This window comes from Dendrobates tinctorius, unplaced genomic scaffold, assembly GCF_039654945.1.
Source record: "Dendrobates tinctorius isolate UK_male_01 unplaced genomic scaffold, ASM3965494v1 ptg000086l, whole genome shotgun sequence".
NCBI lineage: Eukaryota > Metazoa > Chordata > Amphibia > Anura > Dendrobatidae > Dendrobates > Dendrobates tinctorius.
In genome coordinates, this window is record NW_027361754.1 from 51,130,378 (window position 1) to 51,154,065 (window position 23,688).

The 23,688-nt window shown below is 45.0% G+C and overlaps 1 protein-coding gene across 2 annotated transcripts in view; it reads left to right on the forward strand.

Moving 5' to 3' along the window:
• MORN1 (MORN repeat containing 1) overlaps positions 1-23,688 on the forward strand; it is a 528,161-nt gene that overhangs the window by 28,341 nt on the left and 476,132 nt on the right. For both annotated transcript variants that reach the window (XM_073585393.1, XM_073585394.1), the window contains exons 2-4: positions 20,025-20,096; positions 21,260-21,358; positions 22,881-22,991. In XM_073585393.1, coding sequence (XP_073441494.1) covers positions 20,025-20,096; positions 21,260-21,358; positions 22,881-22,991 — 282 coding nt within the window. The remainder of the gene's footprint in view (positions 1-20,024; positions 20,097-21,259; positions 21,359-22,880; positions 22,992-23,688) is intronic.

Here is a 23,688-nt window from a genome sequence, read left to right on the forward strand (position 1 = left end):
CACTCCTTAAGTTGCTATCTTCCTCTGAGTTGGTGCCCCTGTTTTTGCAACAGGTGGTTCGCTTACACGGGATTCCTGAGAACATTGTATCTGACAGAGGAGTTCAGTTTGTGTCTAGATTTTGGAGGACTTTCTGTTCCAAGCTGGGAATTCAGTTGTCCTTCTCCTCTGCTTTTCACCCTCAGACCAATGGGCAGACAGAGAGAACAAACCAGACCTTGGAGTCGTATTTGAGATGTTTTATTTCCGCTGATCAGGATGATTGGGTTTCATTTTTGCCCTTGGCCGAATTTGCTTTAAATAATAGAGCTATTTCTGCCACTTTGATGTCACCTTTTTTTTGTAACTTTGGGTTTCATCCTCGATTTTCTTCAGGGCAGGTGGAGCCTTCTGCCTGCCCAGGTGTTGACACTGTGGTGGAGAGAATGCACCAGACAGGGACCAAGTGGTGGATAAGTTATCTCTCTCCTAGGAAAAGGCCATCGATTTTCCAATCGACATAGGACCATTGGTCCCCAGTTTAAGATTGGTGATATGGTGTGGTTATCATCAAAAAATATTGCTATGAAGGTGGCTTCTCCTAAGTTTAAGCCTAGATTTATTGGACCATACAAGATTTTGGAGATTATTAATCCGGTCTCTTTTCGTTTGGATCTTCCTGTCACATTTAAAATCCATAATGTGTTCCATAAGTCCTTGTTGAAGAGGTTTGTTGAACCAGTTGTTCCTGGGGTGGCACCTCCAGACCCTGTATTGGATGAAGGTAACATGGAATATGAGGTAGAGAAAATACTGGATTCCCGTCTGGCTAGACGGAGACTCCAGTATTTGGTTAAGTGGAAGGGTTATGGTCAGGAGGATAATTCCTGGGTCTCTGCCTCTGATATTCATGCCAAAAGATTGGTGCGTGCCTTTCATCGGGCTCACCCTGATCGCCCTGGTGGCATGGTTGAGGGTTCGGTGACCCCTCCTCAAGGGGGAGGTACTGTTGTGAGTTCATTTTCCCCTTCGTCACTGAGGTCTGGTGAACTCCCTATTCTGGTAAAGGAAGGTAATGAGCCTGATGAGGATGACTGGCTGAGTGGAGTCACGGACTGGATATAAGGCTGCCGACGCCCTTCTGCCCTGCGGGTGATTTCTCTGTGGACTTCTAGGACACCAGTCTGATTCCTGCTCCTCTAAAGCTAAGTTTTCTGCTTTGCCTGTTAGCATTTGTGCTTTGTTTTTGTTTTCCTTGCGTTTCTGGATTCTGCCATTCCCTGCTGGGGTGAACTGAATCTCCTTTTGCCGGTTGCTCTGTCTTCAGAATATTCCTGAGTACTGACATAGCTTTTTTTTAAGCCTAGCGTCTTCAGGGCCTTTTTCACTGTCAGTCTGTTGGCTCTTATTTTCATAGGGTTTTTCACGGATTGCAGACAGCAGCCTTCCTGTCCTTTCCTATCTAGTTAGCTTGGGCCCCGTTTTTGCTCAGTCTATCTTTCTGTCTGTGTTAGTGTTTTCATCTTGCTTCACCGTCATTATATGTTGGGGGCTGCCTATTGCTTTGGGGTCTGCTCTGGGGCAGTTTAGATTTCCCCTTTCTTTCTTTAGGCCTATTTAATTCTCCGGCTGTGATCGAGGGGTCTAGGGCATCGTAGGAACCCCCCACGGCTACTGTTAGTTGTTGTGGATAGGATCAGGGGTCTGCAATCCGATAGCTGCCAACCTCTCTGGTTTTCTGGACTTAGCTAGCATTTCTGTTTTTGCCTCCTACGGTGACTCAATCATAACAGCATTGCTTTGAAGCTGGAGTGTGCCGTTGCGTCCTAAACCCAGCCAGCGTCAGTGCAGTTCTTATAGCTGGACAGCAGTGGTGGTCGGTCTCCTGATCAACAGAAAAAAGTGTTAATATTTTCATGAGCAGTAAATTGCAAAAGTGTTTCCTTCTGCAAGAGAGATCCGACAATATCCATCTAAGCCTTTAATAAAGTAACAATTTAGTAGCATCTTTCCTCAGAGCTCGGCACTGTGCGGTCCTTTGTTATTCCTACTGGAAACGGATGAATAAGGGCTCATGCGGACGTCCGTGCAACATGGTCCAAGCACGGACCACAAATCACGGACTTGCTGGGGGTCTTGTGACCTGAGCGTGATAGCTGCATATAATTCTGTGAGGCTCAGATCAGGAGACCCTCGGCCAGTCTGTGCTGGGACCGCTGTTGCATGGGCGTCTGCACGAGCCCTGACCTGACGACTCATTACCATTCTACTTGTTATTAGGCTGCATCTGACACGGACGGCACTGATTGGGCAATGGAAGATTGTGGGGAAAATGGGGAAGGGATAGAAAAGCTTTATCTCGAAAGACCCACTCACTGACGGATAGGTGCATGCGTTTAAAGGGGGTTTGCACTACTGTTAGTGTGCAGTCAGATGGCCGAATAAATCAGAGCGAGATCACAACACAGTGCACGGACTGGCCAGCAGCTCTCTCCACAGCTTCATGTATTTTTATGCAGCTGTCACGCTCGGATCTGGAGAACCACTGGCCAGTCCGTGCACTGCGTTCCGATCTCTGTCCGAGTTATACGGCCATCTTGATTGCGCCCTAATATTGCCTGGCACCAGTGTAAATAAGCTAACAAGGAGGGCACCACTCAAAAATGGATTATTAAATACAACGGGGTCTGCCTAAGGCATGTCAAAATATGCTGCAAGAAAGGAGAAAAAGAAACATGCCAATGAACAGGGACAGACATAAATGAACACCCAGACATAAAACCGATTACAAACAGTCTAGAAGAAATTCACCCGTTAACAAATATTGGCCCCAATGACAATACTGCACGCAGAACTGCCAATGCCGAGAACATTGCTCACATATAAATAGTGTTTATAGACAGAGGAATGCGGGTCTTTGAAATCCCAATAAATGTGTTGGCGTCAAATCTGCAACCTTATGAGCCCTCAGTGCTGCAGTAACCAGAATCAGAATGTCACTGGTAAACGCCACCCGGCTGTAATACCTATCAACTCCAACCACAAGCGAGACCACCAAAATGATAAGAATGCGAGGGTAACAGTCAAAAAAAAATCAACAAACCTGTGGGTACTAAATGGCAATAGGTAAAGGCACGTAAAGCTGTGGGGGGAGGAAACCAAGTATATTCTAATAGCCATAGATCCAGGGGATGGAAAATTGATAAAGGACTGAGGCTTATTAGACTAAGGCTAGTTTCACACTAGCATTTCTCAGAGATGCGCAGGGCTGCGGATGTCCTCCATCAAAACGACGCATGCGGGCGCATCCGCATACATCCGCACGTCCTGCGTACCTAATGTTAAAGATAGGTACACAGGCCGCATGCTGCCATAGGCAGAGCAGACCGGAGGAGGTCCGGCAATGGGCGGAGCTATACGGAGGACGTCCGCAGCCCTGCGCATCCCTGAGAAACGCTAGTGTGAAACTAGCCTAAGGCAAGCAGGCTTAATAATAGCTTACCCGCAAATCTGGGGTAATAGTACCCCTGAAGTAGCCACCCCAGTGGCAACACCCGTCGGGCTTCGATCTGCCTCCTTGACCATGCACCAGAGGACTGATCGTTGTCTATAAGCATCTCTATCAAGGACCTGAGTAGCGGTACTATTTCCACAGGTTTGCGGGTAAGCTATTATCGTCAGCTGTTTCGTCTAGCTTTGCACTAAGGCTATGTGCACACGTTGCGGATTCCACTGCAGGTTTTTCCGCGCGGAAACGCAGGTAAAGTGACCTGCGGTTTTGCCCTGCGGTTTCACACCTCTACTATGTTAAAGGTGTGAAACCGCTGCAGAAACCGCCAAACAATTGACATGCTGCGGTTTGTAAACTGCAGCAAAACCGCGCGGAAAAAACCGCAGCGTGAGCACAGCGTTTTTGAAAACCCATAGGCTTTCATTGTACTGTACCATGTCAGCGGAACTGCTGCGTTTCCGCAGGGCCAAAACCGCTGCGGAAATGCAGCAGAATCCGCAACGTGTGCACATAGCCTAATACGTCTGGGCACCTGTGCTTCATGTGATCAGATCATATTGGTGATGTCATTTATCTTAGGCCGGGATCACACATGCGAGAAACACGGCCGAGTCTCGCATGTTAATACCCGGCACTGCCTCCGGTACTCAGGAGCGGAGCGTGCGGCCACATAGCAATATATGCAGCTGCACTCTCCGCTCCCGAGTGCCGGCGGCAGTGCCGGGTATTAACATGCGAGACTCGGCCGTGTTTCTCGCATGTGTGATCCCGGCCTTAGGGCACTACACTGTATTCCAAATTATTATGCCAAAAATATTTCCTCTAAATTACCTATATGAATTGCAGTCATTGTTATTTTCCAGTCATCTAATATTCTAGTATAATTGCAATGTTTTTTTAACAAACTGCCTATGAAAACAGTATATTTTTAAAAATAAGAAACACTCAAAATGCATGTTCCAAATTATTATGCACAGCAGAGTTTTCAACCTTTTTATTTTTATTTTGAACAAAAAAATGGTCAGTTGTGAAATTATAAGCATTACCAGCTTATTACAAAATGAAATCAAACAGTTTTCAAGTCAAAACTTTATTCTAGGTGATGTTACATTTGCGCATAGGACCCCTTGTTCGAAAGAAGCTTCTGAACTCTCTCGTCCATTGAATTTGTCAGTTTTTGGATGGTTTGTGCTTCAATTGTTTTGCATGTGGACAGAATACCCTCCCAGAGCTGTTGCTTAGATGTGAACTGCCTCCCGCCATCATAGACACTCCTTTTGATGATGCTCCAGAGGTTCTCAATGGGGTTGAGGTCAGGGGAAGATGGTGGCCACACCATAAGTTTGTCCTCTTTTATGCCCATAGCAGCCAGAGATACAGATGTGTTATTTGCAGCATGAGACGGTGCATTATCATGCATGAAAATGATCTTGCTGCGGAAAGCACGGTTCTTCCTCTTGAACCATGGCAGGAAGTGCTGTTTTAGAAACACCACATAGATTATGGAGTTCATCTTTACCCCTTCAGGGATCCTAAAGGGGCCAACAATCTTTCTCCCCATGATTCCAGCCCAAAACATTACTCCACCTTCTCCTTGTTGGCGCCTTAGCCGTGTTTTCATGGGGTGTCCACCAACCAGCCAGCCTCCACTCCATCCATCTGGACCATCGAGCGTTGCATGGCACTCATCGGTGAACAAAACAGTTTGGAAGTCAGTCTTCATGTATCGTTTGGCCCACTGGAGCCGTTTCTGCTTGTGTGCAGTGGATAGAGGTGGTCCACAGAATGGCTTAAGCACAGCTGCAAACCTCTGAAGGACCCTGCATCTTGTTGTTCGGGGGACGTTGGAGGCACCAGCAGCTTCAAAAACTTGACTGCTGCTATGACAAGGCATTTTTGCAGCTGCTCTTTTAACCTGACGCAATTGCCTTTTGGAAAGAGTCCTCAATTTTTCCTTATCAGCACGCACACGTGTGTGCTGGGAATCAGCTACATACTTCTTGATTGTGCGATGATCACGGTGAAGTGTCTTAGCAATGTTGATTGTAGTCAAGCCTTGACCTAAATACTCCACAATTTGTTGCTTCTCAGCAGCTGACACATCCTTTTTCTTTCCCATTTTGCCAAAAAATGTAGGCTGCTTAATAATGTGGAACAGCCTTCTTAAGCAGTCTTGTCTTTATTTGGACACCCCTGCCAAACTAATTTGCACAGGTATCTGCAATTGCTTTCAGTGATATAAAGAGCCCTGACACACATCACCATCAATGAGTTTAAATGACAAACAAAAAAATTCTAACCTTATCACGCCTAAACTCTTTTTGCATAATAATTTGGAACACAGTTTATACAGAGCTTAAAGGAGTTGTACCAAGCTCCTAACCTATTGGATGTTAGAGGTCCGACCGCTGGGACCCCAGTGATCCAAAGAAGGGGGTCTTTCCCTCTGGACAGAGTGGAGGTTGAGCTCGCACCTTCACTTCATTTATTCTCTATGGGACAACCGGTGGCAGTCGAGTATTGTGCATCATTTAGAAGAGGTCCTTCATATTTTGGGATCAGTGGTGGTCCCAGTGGTCAGATGCCAATGACCAATAGGTGGTTCACTTTTCTATTTGTGGTGGTATCAATGAGTGATTTAGTATAACTCCACCTAGCCTTTTCTATTAATCTGACACAGTAGTAGAAATTTATGAGCCGTGTTAAAGGGTTCTGAGCGCCATATAGAGACTTTTCACCTATTAGTTTGAGACCACAGACTTCCCTGGTGTGATCTCGCATGTATCTATGGTTTTCAAAGAATAATTGTGACTGACTTTGCAATTTTAACTTGTCCCAGTAAGGCCGGGGTCACACTGGCGAGGAATACGGCCGAGTGAGAGGCGCTAAAAGCACGCATTAGACACGGACCAATGATTCTCTATGGGGTCACTCGCACCAGCCGTATATTTCTCATCCGTATTCTATGGTCCGTGCCAATCGCAGCATGCTGCGATTGTCAGCATACTACGCCCGTAGTACACCAATGCAAGTCTATGGGTGCGCAAAAAATACGGATTACTCACAGACCAGATGTGTGACTAGCGAGAAATACGCACCCGGTGTCTTTTAGCAAAGCCGGCAATTCAGTGCGCTATACAGTAAACTCACACTGACAGGTTTAATAAAGAAACGAAAGAATAGATATATATACATAGAATATATATATATGCATTCTACGTGTCTATATCTAATCTTTGGTTTCTGTTAGAAACCCTGTCATAGGGCTCCATTATATGTCCATTTTGCAAGCCTGCGAGAAAATCTCAGCATACGGATGCTTACATGCGCAAAATACGCGACCACACCTTGCTTACGGATGACATACGGAGCACTATTTAGGGGTCATTCATCCGTATTTCGCCTGTAAACTACGGACCGTATTTTGCGCAGGTTAGTGTGACCCCGGCCTAAGGGTGGTTTACATGCTCAATAAACTCAAGGGTATATATATAACACATGGTGAGCTTAGCTTGAGTTTTGTCTGTCCTTTCACATAAAACCTGTAGAAAAGCAAGGTCTTGCTGCTTTCTTTCCTCACAACTATCTTTTCTGTGTGCACATAACAGTCCAGGAATTGTTCCAAATCTCATTCATTATATCTTGCCATACACTCTTTGAATTTTCAGTTCTCCTGTAGCTATATTCTGCCAGCACTGTAGGTTCTGGAACAACTTTTCATCTCGTTCCGAGCATGCATTACTACTGCCATTTTCTATTGATTTGCTTGGCATTTACTGAATGCCTGTCTCACCCTTATGGCAGTATGCAATATGATAGAGGGGAGAGCAGGAGCAGAGAAACACCACCACCACTTCCCGTAGAAAGTCAAAGATCAGCCCCAACGTGTTCTGTCATTCACCTGCCTTGACAACAGGCAATGTTCAGCAAGAAAGACAGGAGAGAAGCAAGTATTGGAAATCTAGCATTTAAATCTACGACTCTAGGCGCCATCATATCTACACGGAGCACCATCATTTGAAAATCCCACCCAACGCAGATATTGCCTTTGTACGGCTGCTAATGGCTCTATTGGTCCTAGCTAGGTCACAGTCATTACAGGGAAATCTGTTGCTACGATTTTACGCATACAGAATAGCAGGTATGAAATCGATGGAGACATGATCACGCTAACGGTCCCTAAGGATGCAATTAGCTTCCAACAACAACCATTTGCAATTACAACTTGCTAGATGGCTTAGATGTGCCCTGCATCTGACTTCTATGGAGTAGAAGAAACACGGCAATGTGAGCAATGGTTCAGGAAAATCTGACTGAGGTTGCTCTAAGGCTAAGCTCAGATGAGCTCTGATGTTATAGGACCGTCCAAATCGGTAAATTACGAGCATGACTGACTCCGTGTGCAGCTACGTGCACTCATTCATATATCAGGCGAGTACAGGAGCTGCCTGCTGTTGCGTGCACTAGTCTAGTCGTGCGTGCTGTGATCCCACGTAGACTTGGTGTCCATGTGGGACGTTGGTTATGGCTATGGAATGTGGTCGCATCTTTAAAAAAAAGTATAATATTTAGAAGGAAAGTTTAAAGTCTTGTGAATGAGTGTTGATAAGATGCATGTTCCCTTTTATCGGCCCATGCAAACGTGCCGACGATCACTTGACGAACGCAAAACCGTTGTATATTGAATGATCAGGTTGGATCATTTATGCCGGCATAAAAATCATCATTCTTGTCAGATAGTGCTCAGACAAATGTGGAATAAGCTGCCAACAACATAATGGTAAATGGGGACAGAACAATCTTATTCTTGTTGACAAATGTAAACGGGCCAGTAAGCAAGGGCTTATCAACTTCTATATAGTCAAATATATCCAGCTAAATGGGGACTTGCACCTAGCCTAGATTATTTATTTTATATCGAAAAAAGATAGAAAGGACCCAGAGACTGCGCAAGAGAAAAAGTAACCTAACGTAACCAAGGGACTGGACAAGAGAAAGTAACTTAGATTGACCCAGGGACTGTGCAAGAGAAAAGTAACCAGACTGACCCAGGGACTGTGCAAGAGAAAAGTAACCAGTGACCCAGGGACTGTGCAAGGGAAAAGTAACCAGACTGACCCAGGGACTGTGCAAGAGAAAAGTAACCAGACTGACCCAGGGACTGTGCAAGAGAAAAGTAACCAGACTGACCCAGGGACTGTGCAAGAGAAAAGTAACCAGACTGACCCAGGGACTGTGCAAGAGAAAAGTAATCAGTGACCCAGGGACTGTGCAAGAGAAAAGTAACCAGACTGACCCAGGGACTGTGCAAGAGAAAAGTAACCAGCGACCCAGGGACTGTGCAAGAGAAAAGAAACCTAACGTAACCAAGGGACTGGACAAGAGAAAGTAACTTAGATTGACCCAGGGACTGTGCAAGAGAAAAGTAACCAGACTGACCCAGGGACTGTGCAAGAGAAAAGTAACCAGACTGACCCAGGGACTGAGCAAGAGAAAAGTAACCAGACTGACCCAGGGACTGAGCAAGAGAAAAGTAACCAGACTGACCCAGGGACTGTGCAAGAGAAAAGTAACCAGACTGACCCAGGGACTGTGCAAGAGAAAAGTAATCAGTGACCCAGGGACTGTGCAAGAGAAAAGTAACCAGACTGACCCAGGGACTGTGCAAGAGAAAAGTAACCAGCGACCCAGGGACTGTGCAAGAGAAAAGAAACCTAACGTAACCAAGGGACTGGACAAGAGAAAGTAACTTAGATTGACTCAGGGACTGTGCAAGAGAAAAGTAACCAGACTGACCCAGGGACTGAGCAAGAGAAAAGTAACCAGACTGACCCAGGGACTGAGCAAGAGAAAAGTAATCAGTGACCCAGGGACTGTGCAAGAGAAAAGTAACCAGACTGACCCAGGGACTGCAAGAGAAAAGTAATCAGTGACCCAGGGACTGTGCAAGAGAAAAGTAATCAGTGACCCAGGGACTGTGCAAGAGAAAAGTAACCAGACTGACCCAGGGACTGTGCAAGAGAAAAGTAATCAGTGACCCAGGGACTGTGCAAGAGAAAAGTAACCAGCGACCCAGGGACTGTGCAAGAGAAAAGTAACCTAACGTAACCAAGGGACTGGACAAGAGAAAGTAACTTAGATTGACCCAGGGACTGTGCAAGAGAAAAGTAACCAGTGACCCAGGGACTGTGCAAGAGAAAAGTAACCAGTGACCCAGGGACTGTGCAAGGGAAAAGTAACCAGACTGACCCAGTGACTGTGCAAGAGAAAAGTAACCAGACTGACCCAGGGACTGTGCAAGAGAAAAGTAACCAGACTGACCCAGGGACTGTGCAAGAGAAAAGTAACCAGACTGACCCAGGGACTGTGCAAGAGAAAAGTAACCAGACTGACCCAGGGACTGTGCAAGAGAAAAGTAACCAGACTGACCCAGGGACTGTGCAAGAGAAAAGTAACCAGTGACCCAGGGACTGTGCAAGAGAAAAGTAACCAGACTGACCCAGGGACTGTGCAAGAGAAACGTAATCAGTGACCCAGAGACTGTGCAAGAGAAAAGTAACCAGCGACCCAGGGACTGTGCAAGAGAAAAGTAACCTAACGTAACCAAGGGACTGGACAAGAGAAAGTAACTTAGATTGACCCAGGGACTGTGCAAGAGAAAAGTAACCAGACTGACACAGGGACTGTGCAAGGGAAAAGTAACCAAACTGACCGAGGGACTGTGCAAGGGAAAAGTAACCAGACTGACCGAGGGACTGTGCAAGAGAAAAGTAACCAGACTGACCCAGGGACTGTGCAAGAGAAAAGTAACCAGACTGACCCAGGGACTGTGCAAGAGAAAAGTAACCAGACTGACCCAGGGACTGTGCAAGAGAAAAGTAACCAGACTGACCCAGGGACTGTGCAAGAGAAAAGTAACCAGACTGACCCAGGGACTGTGCAAGGGAAAAGTAACCAGACTGACCGAGGGACTGTGCAAGAGAAAAGTAACCAGACTGACCCAGGGACTGTGCAAGAGAAAAGTAACCAGACTGACCCAGGGACTGTGCAAGGGAAAAGTAACCAGACTGACCCAGGGACTGTGCAAGTGAAAAGTAACCAGACTGACCCAGGGACTGTGCAAGTGAAAAGTAACCAGACTGACCCAGGGACTGTGCAAGAGAAAAGTAACCAGACTGACCCAGGGACTGTGCAAGAGAAAAGTAACCAGACTGACCCAGGGACTGTGCAAGAGAAAAGTAACCAGTGACCCAGGGACTGTGCAAGGGAAAAGTAACCAGACTGACCGAGGGACTGTGCAAGAGAAAAGTAACCAGACTGACCCAGGGACTGTACAAGAGAAGAGTGACCAGACTGACCCAGGGACTGTACAAGAGAAGAGTGACCAGACTGACCCAGGGACTGTGCAAGGGAAAAGTAACCAGACTGACCCAGGGACTGTGCAAGAGAAAAGTAACCAGACTGACCCAGGGACTGTGCAAGAGAAAAGTAACCAGACTGACCCAGGGACTGTGCAAGAGAAAAGTAACCAGACTGACCCAGGGACTGTGCAAGAGAAAAGTAACCAGACTGACCCAGGGACTGTGCAAGAGAAAAGTAACCAGACTGACCCAGGGACTGTGCAAGAGAAAAGTAACCAGACTGACCCAGGGACTGTGCAAGAGAAAAGTAACCAGACTGACCCAGAGACTGTACAAGAGAAAAGTAACCAGTGACCCAGGGACTGTGCAAGGGAAAAGTAATCAAAATGAGCCAGAGACCGTGCAATGGAATAGTGACCCAGTGACTGTGCAAGTAGCTATTAAGGCCTGTTTCACACATCATTTTTTTTCGTCAGTTAAAATCCGCTAAAATGGCGGACAACGCATCTGTTCCTGTACTGACCACAGCGTTTGGCACCGGACCGTTGTTTTAACGGATTCGTTGAAGGAAGAATTTTAAAGGAACCGCTGCCAAGAGAGAGAGAATTTTTTTTCAGCCGCCAGAACAGGGTTTAGGGTTAAATTTACGGCCGAGGCAAATCCTCTGGGCATGCCCAATGAAAAATGCGGATCCGGCCGCCCGAAAAAACGTTGCATTTTCCATCCAGGCATGTCGGCGGACGCTAAAATTTTGGCAGATCCGCAAAAAACGGATTCAACGGATGGCCATCCGTCAAGATCTGCCGGTAGTGCAACTCAATGGGGAAAAAAACGGATCCGCCAAGCAAAATGGCGGATCCGTTTTTTTTTGCAAAGTGGCGGATTTTGACTGATGGTAAAATACGGATGTGTGAAACAGGCCTAAGGAGTCTGCCATCAGGGTTTAAGTGTCATAAAAGTGTCAATTCTCTACCTTCGTCCAAGTTTGTGCCTTACATAAAAACATTTGTATCCGACAAGCATGTTACCAATTAAGATAGTCAGTAACCGCCGAGCTCTTCGCCTCTCCATATGTAACATTATCTAGAACCGTCTCCTGTGTGTCCTCTGCATTCTTTCTGCCATCCCTGAGTGGGGTCACTGCTTTCTCCCACATGGTATTGAGAGCGGCATCACTGCCCAAATTCCAAACGGTTCAGTAACGAGTGAATATTCGGTAAGTAGCTATGGAAAGATATGTGTCGGGGGGGGTTATTTCTCCAATAGGAGTCCCTTCCGCTTACGATTGATCCTTGGGAGTCCTGGCAGTGTAGGGACGTTTCAGGCCAGACAATGAGATACTTTATACAGTTGTGGCCAAAAGTATTGACACCCCTGCAATTTTGTCAGATAATACTCAGTTACTCAGTTTCTTACTGAAAATGATTGCAAACACAAATTCTTTGGTATTATTATCTTCATTTAATTTGTCTTAAATGAAAAAACACAAAAGAGAATGAAGCAAAAAGCAAAACATTGATCATTTTGACACAAAACTCCTAAAATGGGCCAGACAAAAGTATTCGCACCCTCAGCCTAATACTTGGTTGCACAACCTTTAGCCAAAATAACTGCGACCAACTGCTTCCGGTAACCATCAATGAGTTTCTTACAATGCTCTGCTGGAATTTTAGACCATTCTTTGGCAAACTGCTCCAGGTCCCTGATATTAGAAGGGTGCCTTCTCCAAACTGCCATTTTTTAGATCTCTCCACAGGTGTTCTATGGGATTGAGGTCTGGACTCATTGCTGGCCACCGTAAAAGTCTCCAGTGCTTTCTCTCAAACCATTTTCTAGTGCTTTTTGAAGTGTGTTTTGGGTCATTGTCCTGCTGGAAGACCCAAGACCTCTGAGGGAGACCCAGCTTTCTCACACTGGGCCCTACATTATGCTGCAAAATTTGTTGGTAGTCTTCAGACTTCATAATGCCATGCACACGGTCAAGCAGTCCAGTGCCAGAGGCAGCAAAGCAGCCCCAAAACATCAGGGAACCTCCGCCATGTTTGACTGTAGGGACCGTGTTTTTTTACTTTGCCTCTTTTTTTTCTCCTGTAAACTCTATGTTGATGCCTTTGCCCAAAAAGCTCTACTTTTGTCTCATCTGACCAGAGAACATTCTTCCAAAACGTTTTAGGCTTTTTCGGGTAAGTTTTGGCAAGCTCCAGCCTGGCTTTTCTATGTCTCGGGGTAAGAAGTGGGGTCTTCCTGGGTCTCCTACCATACAGTCCCTTTTCATTCAGACGCCGACGGATAGTACGGGTAGACACTGTTGTACCCTCGGACTACAGGGCAGCTTCAACTTGTTTGGATGTTAGTCGAGGTTCTTTGTCCAACATCCGCACAATCTTGAACTAAAAGTAAAAAATATACTGCAAATAATGCATAAAGGTAATAATAATAATAAGGGTATTTAGTAAACATAATTTTGATCAAAATAATTATTATTATTACCTTTATGCATTATTTGCAGTATATTTTTTACTTTTAGTTCAGGATATTTGTGTTTTTTGCTTTTTGTTTTCTCTGGTTAATGGTCATGTGTTAATATGCACTTACATTGTGCATACACATTAACTTACTTTTCTCAGTTCAGATTTGTTTTTTATTGTTTTTTATCCGCACAATCTTGCGTTGAAATCTCTTGTCTATTTTTCTTTTCCGTCCACATCTAGGGAGGTTAGCCACAGTGCCATGGGCTTTAAACTTCTTGATGACACTGCGCACGGTAGACACAGGAACATTCAGGTCTTTGGAGATGGACTTGTAGCCTTGAGATTGCTCATGCTTCCTCACAATTTGGTTTCTCAAGTCCTCAGACAGTTCTTTGGTCTTCTTTCTTTTCTCCATGCTCAATGTGGTACACACAAGGACACAGGACAGAGGTTGAGTCAACTTTAATCCATGTCAACTGGCTGCAAGTGTGATTTAGTTATTGCCAACACCTGTTAGGTGCCACAGGTAAGTTACAGGTTCTGTTAACTACACAAAATAGAGAAGCATCCCATGATTTTTCGAAAGGTGCCAATACTTTTGTCCACCCTCTTATGTTTGGTGTGGAATTATATCCAATTTGGCTTTAGGACAATTCTTTTTGTGTTTTTTCATTTAAGACAAATTAAATGAAGATAATAATACTAAAGAATTTGTGTTTGCAATAATTTTCAGGAAGAAACTGAGTATTATCTGACAAAATTGCAGGGGTGTCAATACTTTTGGCCACAACTGTAATTAGGCGGAATACATTGAAGGTGCAGTCTATTTGGTATGTGTACTGTATATATAATGCTGCTCAGTGCAGCACTGATGAGACTAATATTCCCATATAGAGATGATCATTATTGGTAGTGGCCAAATCACTGAGCAGCTGCCACCAACAATGTGCATATAAGAGACGGTGTAGAGAGAAGCTGTCACCGTCCTGTCGATGACTCTGCTAGAAGGAATGGACCTGTGCAGGACTGCGGCATTATAAGTCCTTGGCCCCCGAAGTCTCTGATGCTCGGGCATTTAGCATGTTAATCAGGCTGCGACTTGCTAATCAGTTGATTTGTATTCTTATAAGTGTCAGCTTTGTGCCCACCGGGGACCAGGCTGCTGTTTGGTATTCATTGGCATACTAGGTTCACATGTTTTTTTTGCTGCAGGAGCAATTTTCAATCCACGTCTCTGCCAAAGGAAACAAAAAATCCCTATGGTACCCCTAAATATCCTACTGCCGTCTTCAGTTTACAGCAGCCTGTAGTCTGTAAATGGGTTCCAGACGCTAAACGGGGCGAAAAATATGTTGTTATTCATTGACTGCAAGCCGATTTCCTATAACGGTGGATGGATGGGGTATAATAAATCAAAATATATTGAATTGCTGATTTATGTTCCTGCCGAGCAAAATGACCCAATTCTGAGCTGGTAACGAGCTATAAACTAGAGAATATCGTATAGCAGTGACAGACTGCATTTTTTGCAGCAGTTTTTCGATTACAGAACTAAGAAAATCCTTGTCCCATGGCTGCTGTTGTAAAAAAAAAACCCTCAACAGTAGTTCTTTACTCATCCTCCCCAGGTCCATTGTTGCGTCTTAAGTCTCCGGTATTGCTCCCAGTGTCTGTTATGTGCACATTTGCAGCACATTATTTTCCTCCAAATACCAGAATTTTGGCAAGAAATTTTTTTTTTTTTTTTGTGTATGTTTTTGATAGTTTTTTTTTTTTTTCCCCATTTATTTGAATGGGGGAAAACACTGAAAGAATTGACATTCTGCAGAAAACATCTGTAAAGAAACAAGCGTGTTCATGAGATTCCAGAAATCCCATTCACTTTGCTAATGGTGTAAAACTCTACCTTTTTTTTTTTTTCCTACAGCAAAACCAAAGAAATGAGCCGGAGCATAAGTTCGTACACGTGCATATATTTGGGCACGTTCACACTGTGACCTTTTAACAGACAAAAGCCAAGAAAAAAAGCAAAACGAACAAACACCCTGTAGTAAGTAAGTAAATAGTAATAGCACATGTAAATAACACAGGGGGCTTAGTTAACAACATTATTTGGATCAGAAAGGTGTGCCCATTCAGGACGGTTCTATCCTGTCTCTAGTATTAAAACCTCACGTTGCGTCAGCCTTACTGCAAGGTATTTTGCTCATTTTGTTTTTTTTTTCTTGGGAAATGGCCACAGTGTGAGCGTGCTCCTACCCAGTGCCTATATGCCAACTCATGTTCCGGCTCATTTCTTTGGTTTTGCTGTAGTTTCTTGTACTTTGTACAAACAGGGGCATGTCTCCCCCTTTCCGATCTAGGCTTTTTATCTCTATAGTTTCCTTTAGACGGGTGTATGAACAGTCAGGCCTGGTCCCTGTTCTGCCCTTATTCACATTGAGGTTGACTGACGCATGGTAAGGTTTTAATACAAGAGACAAGATACGACCATCCCGATGGGTTCACTTTGTCGCGGTGGGATGACTTACTTACGCTTTTTGATCACAATAGTGTTAACCAAGTTCCGTATGTTATTTACATGTACTATTACTATTTACTTACTACAGGATATATGCCCATTTTAGTTTTTTCTTGGGTTTTGTCTTTTATTTTTCTTTGGCAAAAACACAATGTGTGAACAAGCCCTTATTGTCTTCAGCCATAATCTTATGTCAACAGCACTGCAGCCAAAAAGTGAGCTGAACGACTAGCGCCTTCTACTCGCTGAGCTCAATGATTGGTTGCAGCGCTGTCAATGTGACTTCAGCATGGCATACAGTAACAGACATTGGGAGCAGCTCTGGACCTGGGGAGGATGAATAATGCACAATTTTGTTTTTCTTTAATAACCTGTGCCTGAAGACAAGGCTTTTCTGAAACCCAGAAGACCCTTTTAATGTCTGCCACCGCCACTATAAGGATACTATATGGATAAGACAAGTTACACGGCGGCTCATTTATGTATTTAGCAAAGCGCTTCATTCCGTTCTTTGTTATAGAAAGTATCATGGTGACCGCGCAGCTCTGCCCCGAGTGAGAGATGTAGAAATAAATGATTAGAACATTAAAGGATTGGGCCAAACTAAACTTTTGACTGCAGCTGCTGCAGCGTTTCAGCTCCGTCCAAAAGAAACAGTGATGACTCAGAGAGCAGATCGTCCTTTCGACTCCGCAGAGTCCAGCGGCCGCGGACCTGCTTACAGAGGCTGACTTCATACCCCGGTCTAACATATCGCCATCCGATACAGTGACTGAAAACAAAAAATAACCTTTCAAGACAGCGTGATGTAAACGCTCCGTCTTTGTCTTGGCAGACGTCTAAATTGACATTTGGTTTGAAAAAAATGCCCACTGATTAATATGGAAGTAATGTCATTTATGGGAACGGTGCAAGCTGCCACTTTGTAGGTTCTTGTATTAAGAAATAATGTCAGGACAGTTTTTTAATGGAGTGGATGGGATCATTTCATTATTTATAATACATTGGGTTACTTCGGTCAGTTATATGATATTAAGTCCTACTGGGAGGCAAGAAACCAATACCAGTGATCTCATGTTTTGTTAACTGGCAGTTATAGGACTTCCCCAGGATGCCACCAAAGAATATAAGGCAAGGAAATCCGTCCTAGTACCACTATCCCATGAGTGATGTGAACAGTGGCGTAGCTAGAGTCTGATAGGCCCCTGTGCAAAATTTGGAACTGGGCCCCCACCAGTATGTTGGTCAGATGTCTGTGCCCTCATAGAGTTATAGATCCTATAAAGAAATTTGTGTTGCCCCCCCTCCCCCCATATAATAATGTCCTTTTTCACTTCTTTGTCTTGTAGTAATCTCCCCCATCCTGGGCCCCTTCCTGGTATAATGTCCTCATTTTGGTATAATGTCTCCTATCCTGATATAATTCCTCACTTCCTGGCAAAATGTCCCCCATCTTGGCATAATGACCTTCATCCTGGTATAATGTCCCCCCATCCTGGCATAATATCCTCATCCTGGTATAATGTCGCTCACTCTGTTATAATGTCACTCATCCTGGTGTAATGTCTTCATTTTGGTATAGTGTCCCCCAATTCGGTATAATGTCCCCAATTCTGGGTAGGGGTCCTGATCCCCTTCTGTTCTTCTACTCACCTTCCTCCTCTCCCACGCCATGCGACGTCCTCTTCTGTAGCCGGTGCAGGGGCTGGCAGCTAACTTCATTACGGCAGTGCGTGATTTCACTGCCATGCGCCACGTGTCACTGGCAAGTCGATGTCTTCTGCCGGCCCCTGATTGGCCAGTTGCGAGTATTGTCGTGCAGGGAGCCGCACAGGCCTGGTGGCGGTCACACCCTCTGCGACGGTGATCGTTACGTCCATGACTGTGGGCCTGCTCCTTCTAGGTCTTTGATCCTTCTCATGAGGATGAAAGATCTTATACTAAGTAATTCTCCTCCGGATGGAAGAAAACTGCTTTCCAAGTGCCACCCATTAGAGGTAGCCAAGGCCCTTTTTAATGATCACTTTCGTATCAACACATTTTGCAAGAATCAATAGGAAAAGGAAATATAAAAATCTTTGTAATATATCTTCTTGGCGAAATCTGCTTCTCTCTTCACTTATGAGACACTTCTCCCCCCCCCCACCTCCTAAACGTATAAATTATTGTTAAGAATTGCTAATATCCGTCTTGTTCAAAATAAGACAGACTGCCAGTTCACTGAGGTATCAGATTACAGTTACCTTTTGAAGCCCATGAAGAGGGGACGGATGGGCAGAGAGAAAAGCAAAGTGAATGAGTAAGGCTGCTCCTTTCTAGTAAGTGTATACTCTCCCATGTGCTGGATTCACAGCTACTCTTCTCTGTTCTGTATAATGTCCTCCATTCTGCTGCCACTTCCGGACATGTGTTACAAAGAGATAGGAGAGCTGGAATCGCCTAATGTCTGTGTGAATTACATACTTTGTAGCTAGTCTCCACTCAATAGCTCAGAGACAACAAAAATTAGTTAGAGACTGCCGAAGGGAAAACTGGTAAAAAAATGCAGAATGCGACTCCAATAATGGCCATATGTCAGCCTAGTCTGTGCAGGTAATCCTTAAGGAGCCTTGCCAGGGGATATTTAGCCAAACCATAGTTTTCTCCAAAAAGAAAAGATGTCCATGGGCAGAAAGCTGTTTTGGGATTCTTGAGCCCAACAAACAGGCTCTCCATGCATGTGTGGTGACTATCACACAGCCACGATACATGCAGCTACGGCGCCAAACAGCTGATTATCGGAAGCTCCAGGTATCGGGGTTACCGATGCAACCATTCAGGAAGCGCTAAAGCTATTCGGATAAGGAGTTATCTGAAGCTATTCGCTCGTCCCTAGAGACATCTGCTTGAGCAGAATGGGGATCTGAGCAGTGAAGGAGGGAAAATAAGTAAATCTGCAAGCTGATGTAACTGTAGAAGCAAAGTATGGTGAAGTTGTACGGGGAAGAATCCAGAGAAGAGCTGCAGCATAAGAGAAATCCTAGCTGTATGCAGGAGAGACTCGCGTATAGGAAGGTCGGTCATATAATCTACTAACCTCCCTAAATCTGACATTTCCCTCTCCGTGGGTGGCACCTTAATAATATTCCGGCAGTAGGCGCGCTGTCTGGGAGTTATGTTTGACACCACTCTCTCCACCTCCCATATACAATCTCTTGCTTACACCTAAAGAACATCTCTAGAATCCGCCCTTTTCTCACCGTGTAAACAAAAAAAACCTTCACTGTCACCTTGATCCACTCCCGCCTGGACTACTGTAATGCTCTATTAATTGGCCTCCCTGTTACTTAACTTTCCCCCTCTACAGTCCATACTTAATGCAGCAGCCAGGGTCATCCATCTGGGTAATCGGTACTCGGACGTGTCCGCTCTTCGCCAATCGTTACACTGGCTGGCCATTCATTATAAGATCCAATTCAAAGTACTTGTTCTCACCCACAAAGCTCTCCACAGTGCAGCACCCCCCTACATCTCCTCTCCCATTTCTGTCTATCGGCTTAACCGACCGCTGCGCTCTGCAAACGATTTTCGACTAACCTCTGCACTGATCCGTACCTCCCACTCCCGACTCCAAGACTTCTCCCATGCTGTCCCAATCCTCTGGAATGCTCTACCCCAAAAAATTAGTACTATCCACAATTTGCATAGTTTAAGGCGCTCCCTCAAAACACATTTGTTCAGAGCAGCCTATTACATTCACTAATCAAAGTCATTTTATGTGCAAGTGTGCATGTGCAGCCCATTCACTATCTCCATTCATCCCTCACTCCCTCAAGATGGCTGGACCATCATTGTAAATACACACCTGTACTTTGTATCTCCCCCACCCTCATTGCTACCAAGTCGCCAAAGTGGCTACCGATGTGCCGAATGTGCCAAAGTGGCTACCAAGTGGCCAAAGTGGCTACAGAGGTGCCGAATGTGCCCAAGTGGCTATACACAACATTGATATTCTAACTTTCCTTTCTTATAGTCGACACCTGATACACTGCTGTAAAGCTGGCAGCGCTATTCAAGCACCATGTATTTCCTTCAGGAAATGCCCATCAAGTTGTTAGTATTATAAACACTGTGTTTATATACGGGGTATATATTTTTTAACACTCTTTTTTTTTTTTTTTTTTTTTTTTTTTTTCTTTTAGGTTATGGAATTTATGTTTATGATAATTCATTTTTCCGCTACGAGGGAGAATGGAAAGGGGGCAAAAAACACGGTAAGGTAAAATGGCCTATTCACCCTGTGTGTCATTGGGAGAATCTGTACTATATTTCCATCGCTGACTGCCTAAGAACCATACATCACTTCCGTCTGTCGATTTAGTCTTTTATTACACAGTATCTCAACATAATGTACATCATGTTAAAAGGGGTTTCTTTTTTTCACAAAACTACTGTCACTGCATTACTCACCCTTCCAGGGCCAACACTGAATCTCCACCACTGCACTGACGACAGCGCTGCGGCCGATCACTGCACCTAGCGACTCGTGTTGTCTACATCTGTAGAGCTCGGCAATCGGCTGCAGTGCTGTCAACATGACATCAGTGCTGTAGACAATAACACACCGGTGCAGCTGGACCCAGGGAGTGTAAGCATGGCCAGGTTTGTTTTTACAGTGAGCGGCACTTCGGGACAGTAGTTTGATGAATATGGAAATCCCCTTTAAACTAGGTATGGTGATTAATTGTAGCCTACACCAGTGACTCCAGCTGTTGCGTATGGATAACTCCCAGCTAAGCTCTGAGATGTGATGCTGGGAATTGGAGCTTCTCAAAGCATTGAGCAAAAAGATTCACCGGACCCTGGTCCATCAGCCCATTGGTAGCCGGTGACCGCCGGACCAGAACCTCCTCTTATATGCGGCACCACTTCGGATTAGTAGGTCCACATGACGTCATGTGTGCGTTGTGCTGCAAAGTAATAGCTCTGTGGGGCTTACTAATCGGAACAGGAATGTCGCAGGTAGAAGGTTTGCAGGTCTCTTGTCTGGAAACCATGTACTATTGATGTGGCCACTGGACCAGGTTCCGGAAATTTTTTTAGCTCATTCTTATCTGGAGACTGATAGAGTAGACTGGAGTAGGATGGTGTCCTTGTGTCCGTCCATCGCTTCTAGTGGAGTGCAGCAGTGGCTTGGAGAAATAGTCGCGCAGGACTGAAGGGGTGGAAAATATAAATAATTCAGCATAAAATAAATGCAGAATCCAGAGAACACAAAAGACCTCCCAAAAGAAGGTGGAAAAAGTGCAGTGTGAACACACTCTAAGCGCGCTTAAGTTCTCCACATTAGCGGAAATCCTACAGTTATTGTGTAATAAATAGTTTATAACGTGGAGAACAGGTCAGTAATGTCTCGCACTTATCCCTTTTACCGCAGGTCACGGGAAGCTTTTATTTAGAGATGGAAGTTACTACGAAGGGGAGTTTGTGCACGGAGAGATTACCGGCAGCGGTCTGCGTTACTGGGCAGCACGGGGTGAGTTCCTGCCTCATTGTCTCACTAAGCGGCAGTCATGGATGGCCTGTCAGTGTCTGTCGGGGAGGGATCTGTCAGAGTTTCCATTACAGACATGAATTTTCATGGTTTTCACATCTGAGGCGCTTGACGCCCTGCCCGGTGATGAATTTTTGGTATACAGAATATTTTATGAAGGAATACGGAGAGAAAGGCTCTCATGCTTTCCGGATGCTTTCGGGAACATATGGCCTAATTTTGATCGGCATTTTTTGCAGCACTTTCTGACGTCTGTGTTTTTGGTTACCGAAAAAAAAGGTTTCCTATCTTTTGGCTGGAAGTTTTCCTCCATGTACAACCTTATCAGTGTCGTGTTCCTCTTTGGCCAGCGGGCATCAGGGTGGGATCAGCTTATGGGGGTTTCACCCTATATATTGCATTGAGTATGTCATACCGACAGGCGGCATGATGAGCACAGCAGAGCCAATGGCTGGAGAATCTGCGGGAAAATGTATGACCAAGTGGGGAACTAGAGTGATGGTGGGATGTGTGCACCCGGTGGTGGACCCCAAGGGAGACAGCAGAAAGTCACTCTTTTTTGGCCAAAGTCTACACATACAGGCTGTGTGGTGGGCTGCATGCTACTAAAACTCCACCCAATTTCTGCACAATTTCATTCCACAATCATACCCCCCTTGGCCCGCTGCTGGTGGGCAATGCTTTGGTTGCATGCGGGTAGGCAAGCTTCAAACTCACCGCTGCTCACTGTGCACTGAGTAGTGACTGAAAGCTGCACCGGCCATGCCTGTATGACTGAAAGCCAGAGCCTGCCAGGAGGAATAATGCTCATGTCCTCCTGGCAGCGGGGCTCTCAGTGCTGCACGGCTTCAGAACACTATTAATCTGCAGATTAAACCCATACCTGCATTTTTTTGACATGACAGGTTCCCTTTAAAGGGGTTATCCATAACTTTTATATCATTACGATAGGTCATATCATCAGGAGTGCAGTGCTCAGCGCCGCCACTGATCATTTGTTCTCCGTGCCGGCGGCTGTGTGATGTGATCAACTGCATAGTGACCACTGTGGGGTACTGCAGGCTCACTCCTATTCATTCCTATAGGGGTTGGAGTGCAGAACTCGGCCACAATGGGAGTCTGGAGCTTTCGTGTTAGGTATTCATACACATTACAGGGTGGTGACTCTGTGGTCGCTATCCAGCAGTGTACATGGAGGAGGGAGGCATCATAACATAATGGTGTCAGCTGCTACACTACCAGTAGCAGCACTGATTGGACAGTGTCAGTGTGCAGGGACAATTGCCGACCAACGACGTCCCAGATGTGCTCGATGGGAGACAAGTGTGGAGACGCTGCAGCCAGGGTAGCACATTTAGGCCACACAGGCTGCTCACAGGAGCACGGGGCCTGTAGTTGCATTGGATTATCCAGTAATAATTTGCAGCAGAATTTCACCGACTCTGCAGATTGGAAATAATCGCACAATACTCTGATCGTGGCACATTGTACTTTGTATTTGCAGGAAATATGTATTCTGGAGAATTTCAGGATGGCGAACTCCATGGGCATGGAGTAATGAAATACAAAGATGGCGGAAGATATGAAGGCGAATTTGTGCTTGGGATAAGAGAAGGTGAGTGATGAATAGCATTTATATTATTATTCTTTATTATTATTGTTCTTATTGTATTCATATTAGTAGAAATAGAAAAGTAACAATATTTTTATATTCTGAAGTATACAAGAGAGCCTTGTGCATTTTATAATGATTTTTTTTACAGCTTGCAATTGTGTCTTCTTTTTTAATGTGGCATTTGGTAATCCAGAAATTCCCACTGTCCTGTGCCTGTATGTAGCAGAAAATCGCAAGGTTATACAATCGGACACCGAAGACCGGTAGTATTGTAATACAAGCGATCGCAGTTTCAAGACCCCAAAGGGGCAGTAAACAAAGATGTAAAAAGCAGTTACAAATGTAAAAAAACTGAAATAAAATAAATAGAATAATAAAACATAAAACTTTAATGACCACCCCCCCTTCCCAATTTGAAATAAATAAATATATTGTATATATAAAATATATATACCATATATACTTGTGTATAAGCCGAGTTTTTCAGCACTTTTTTGTGCTGAAAACGCCCCCCATGGCTTATACACGAATCATTGTCCCAGAAGACGGCAGGGGAGCAGCGGGTCATGTAGGCTGGAGTCGGCGGCTGCGGCTGTAACTGTGCCCGCTGCTAAAAAGAAATGAATATTCACTGCACTGGCAGTGAATATTCATTTCTCTTATCGCGTGCACAGCTGCATCCGCCAGCTTCCAGCAC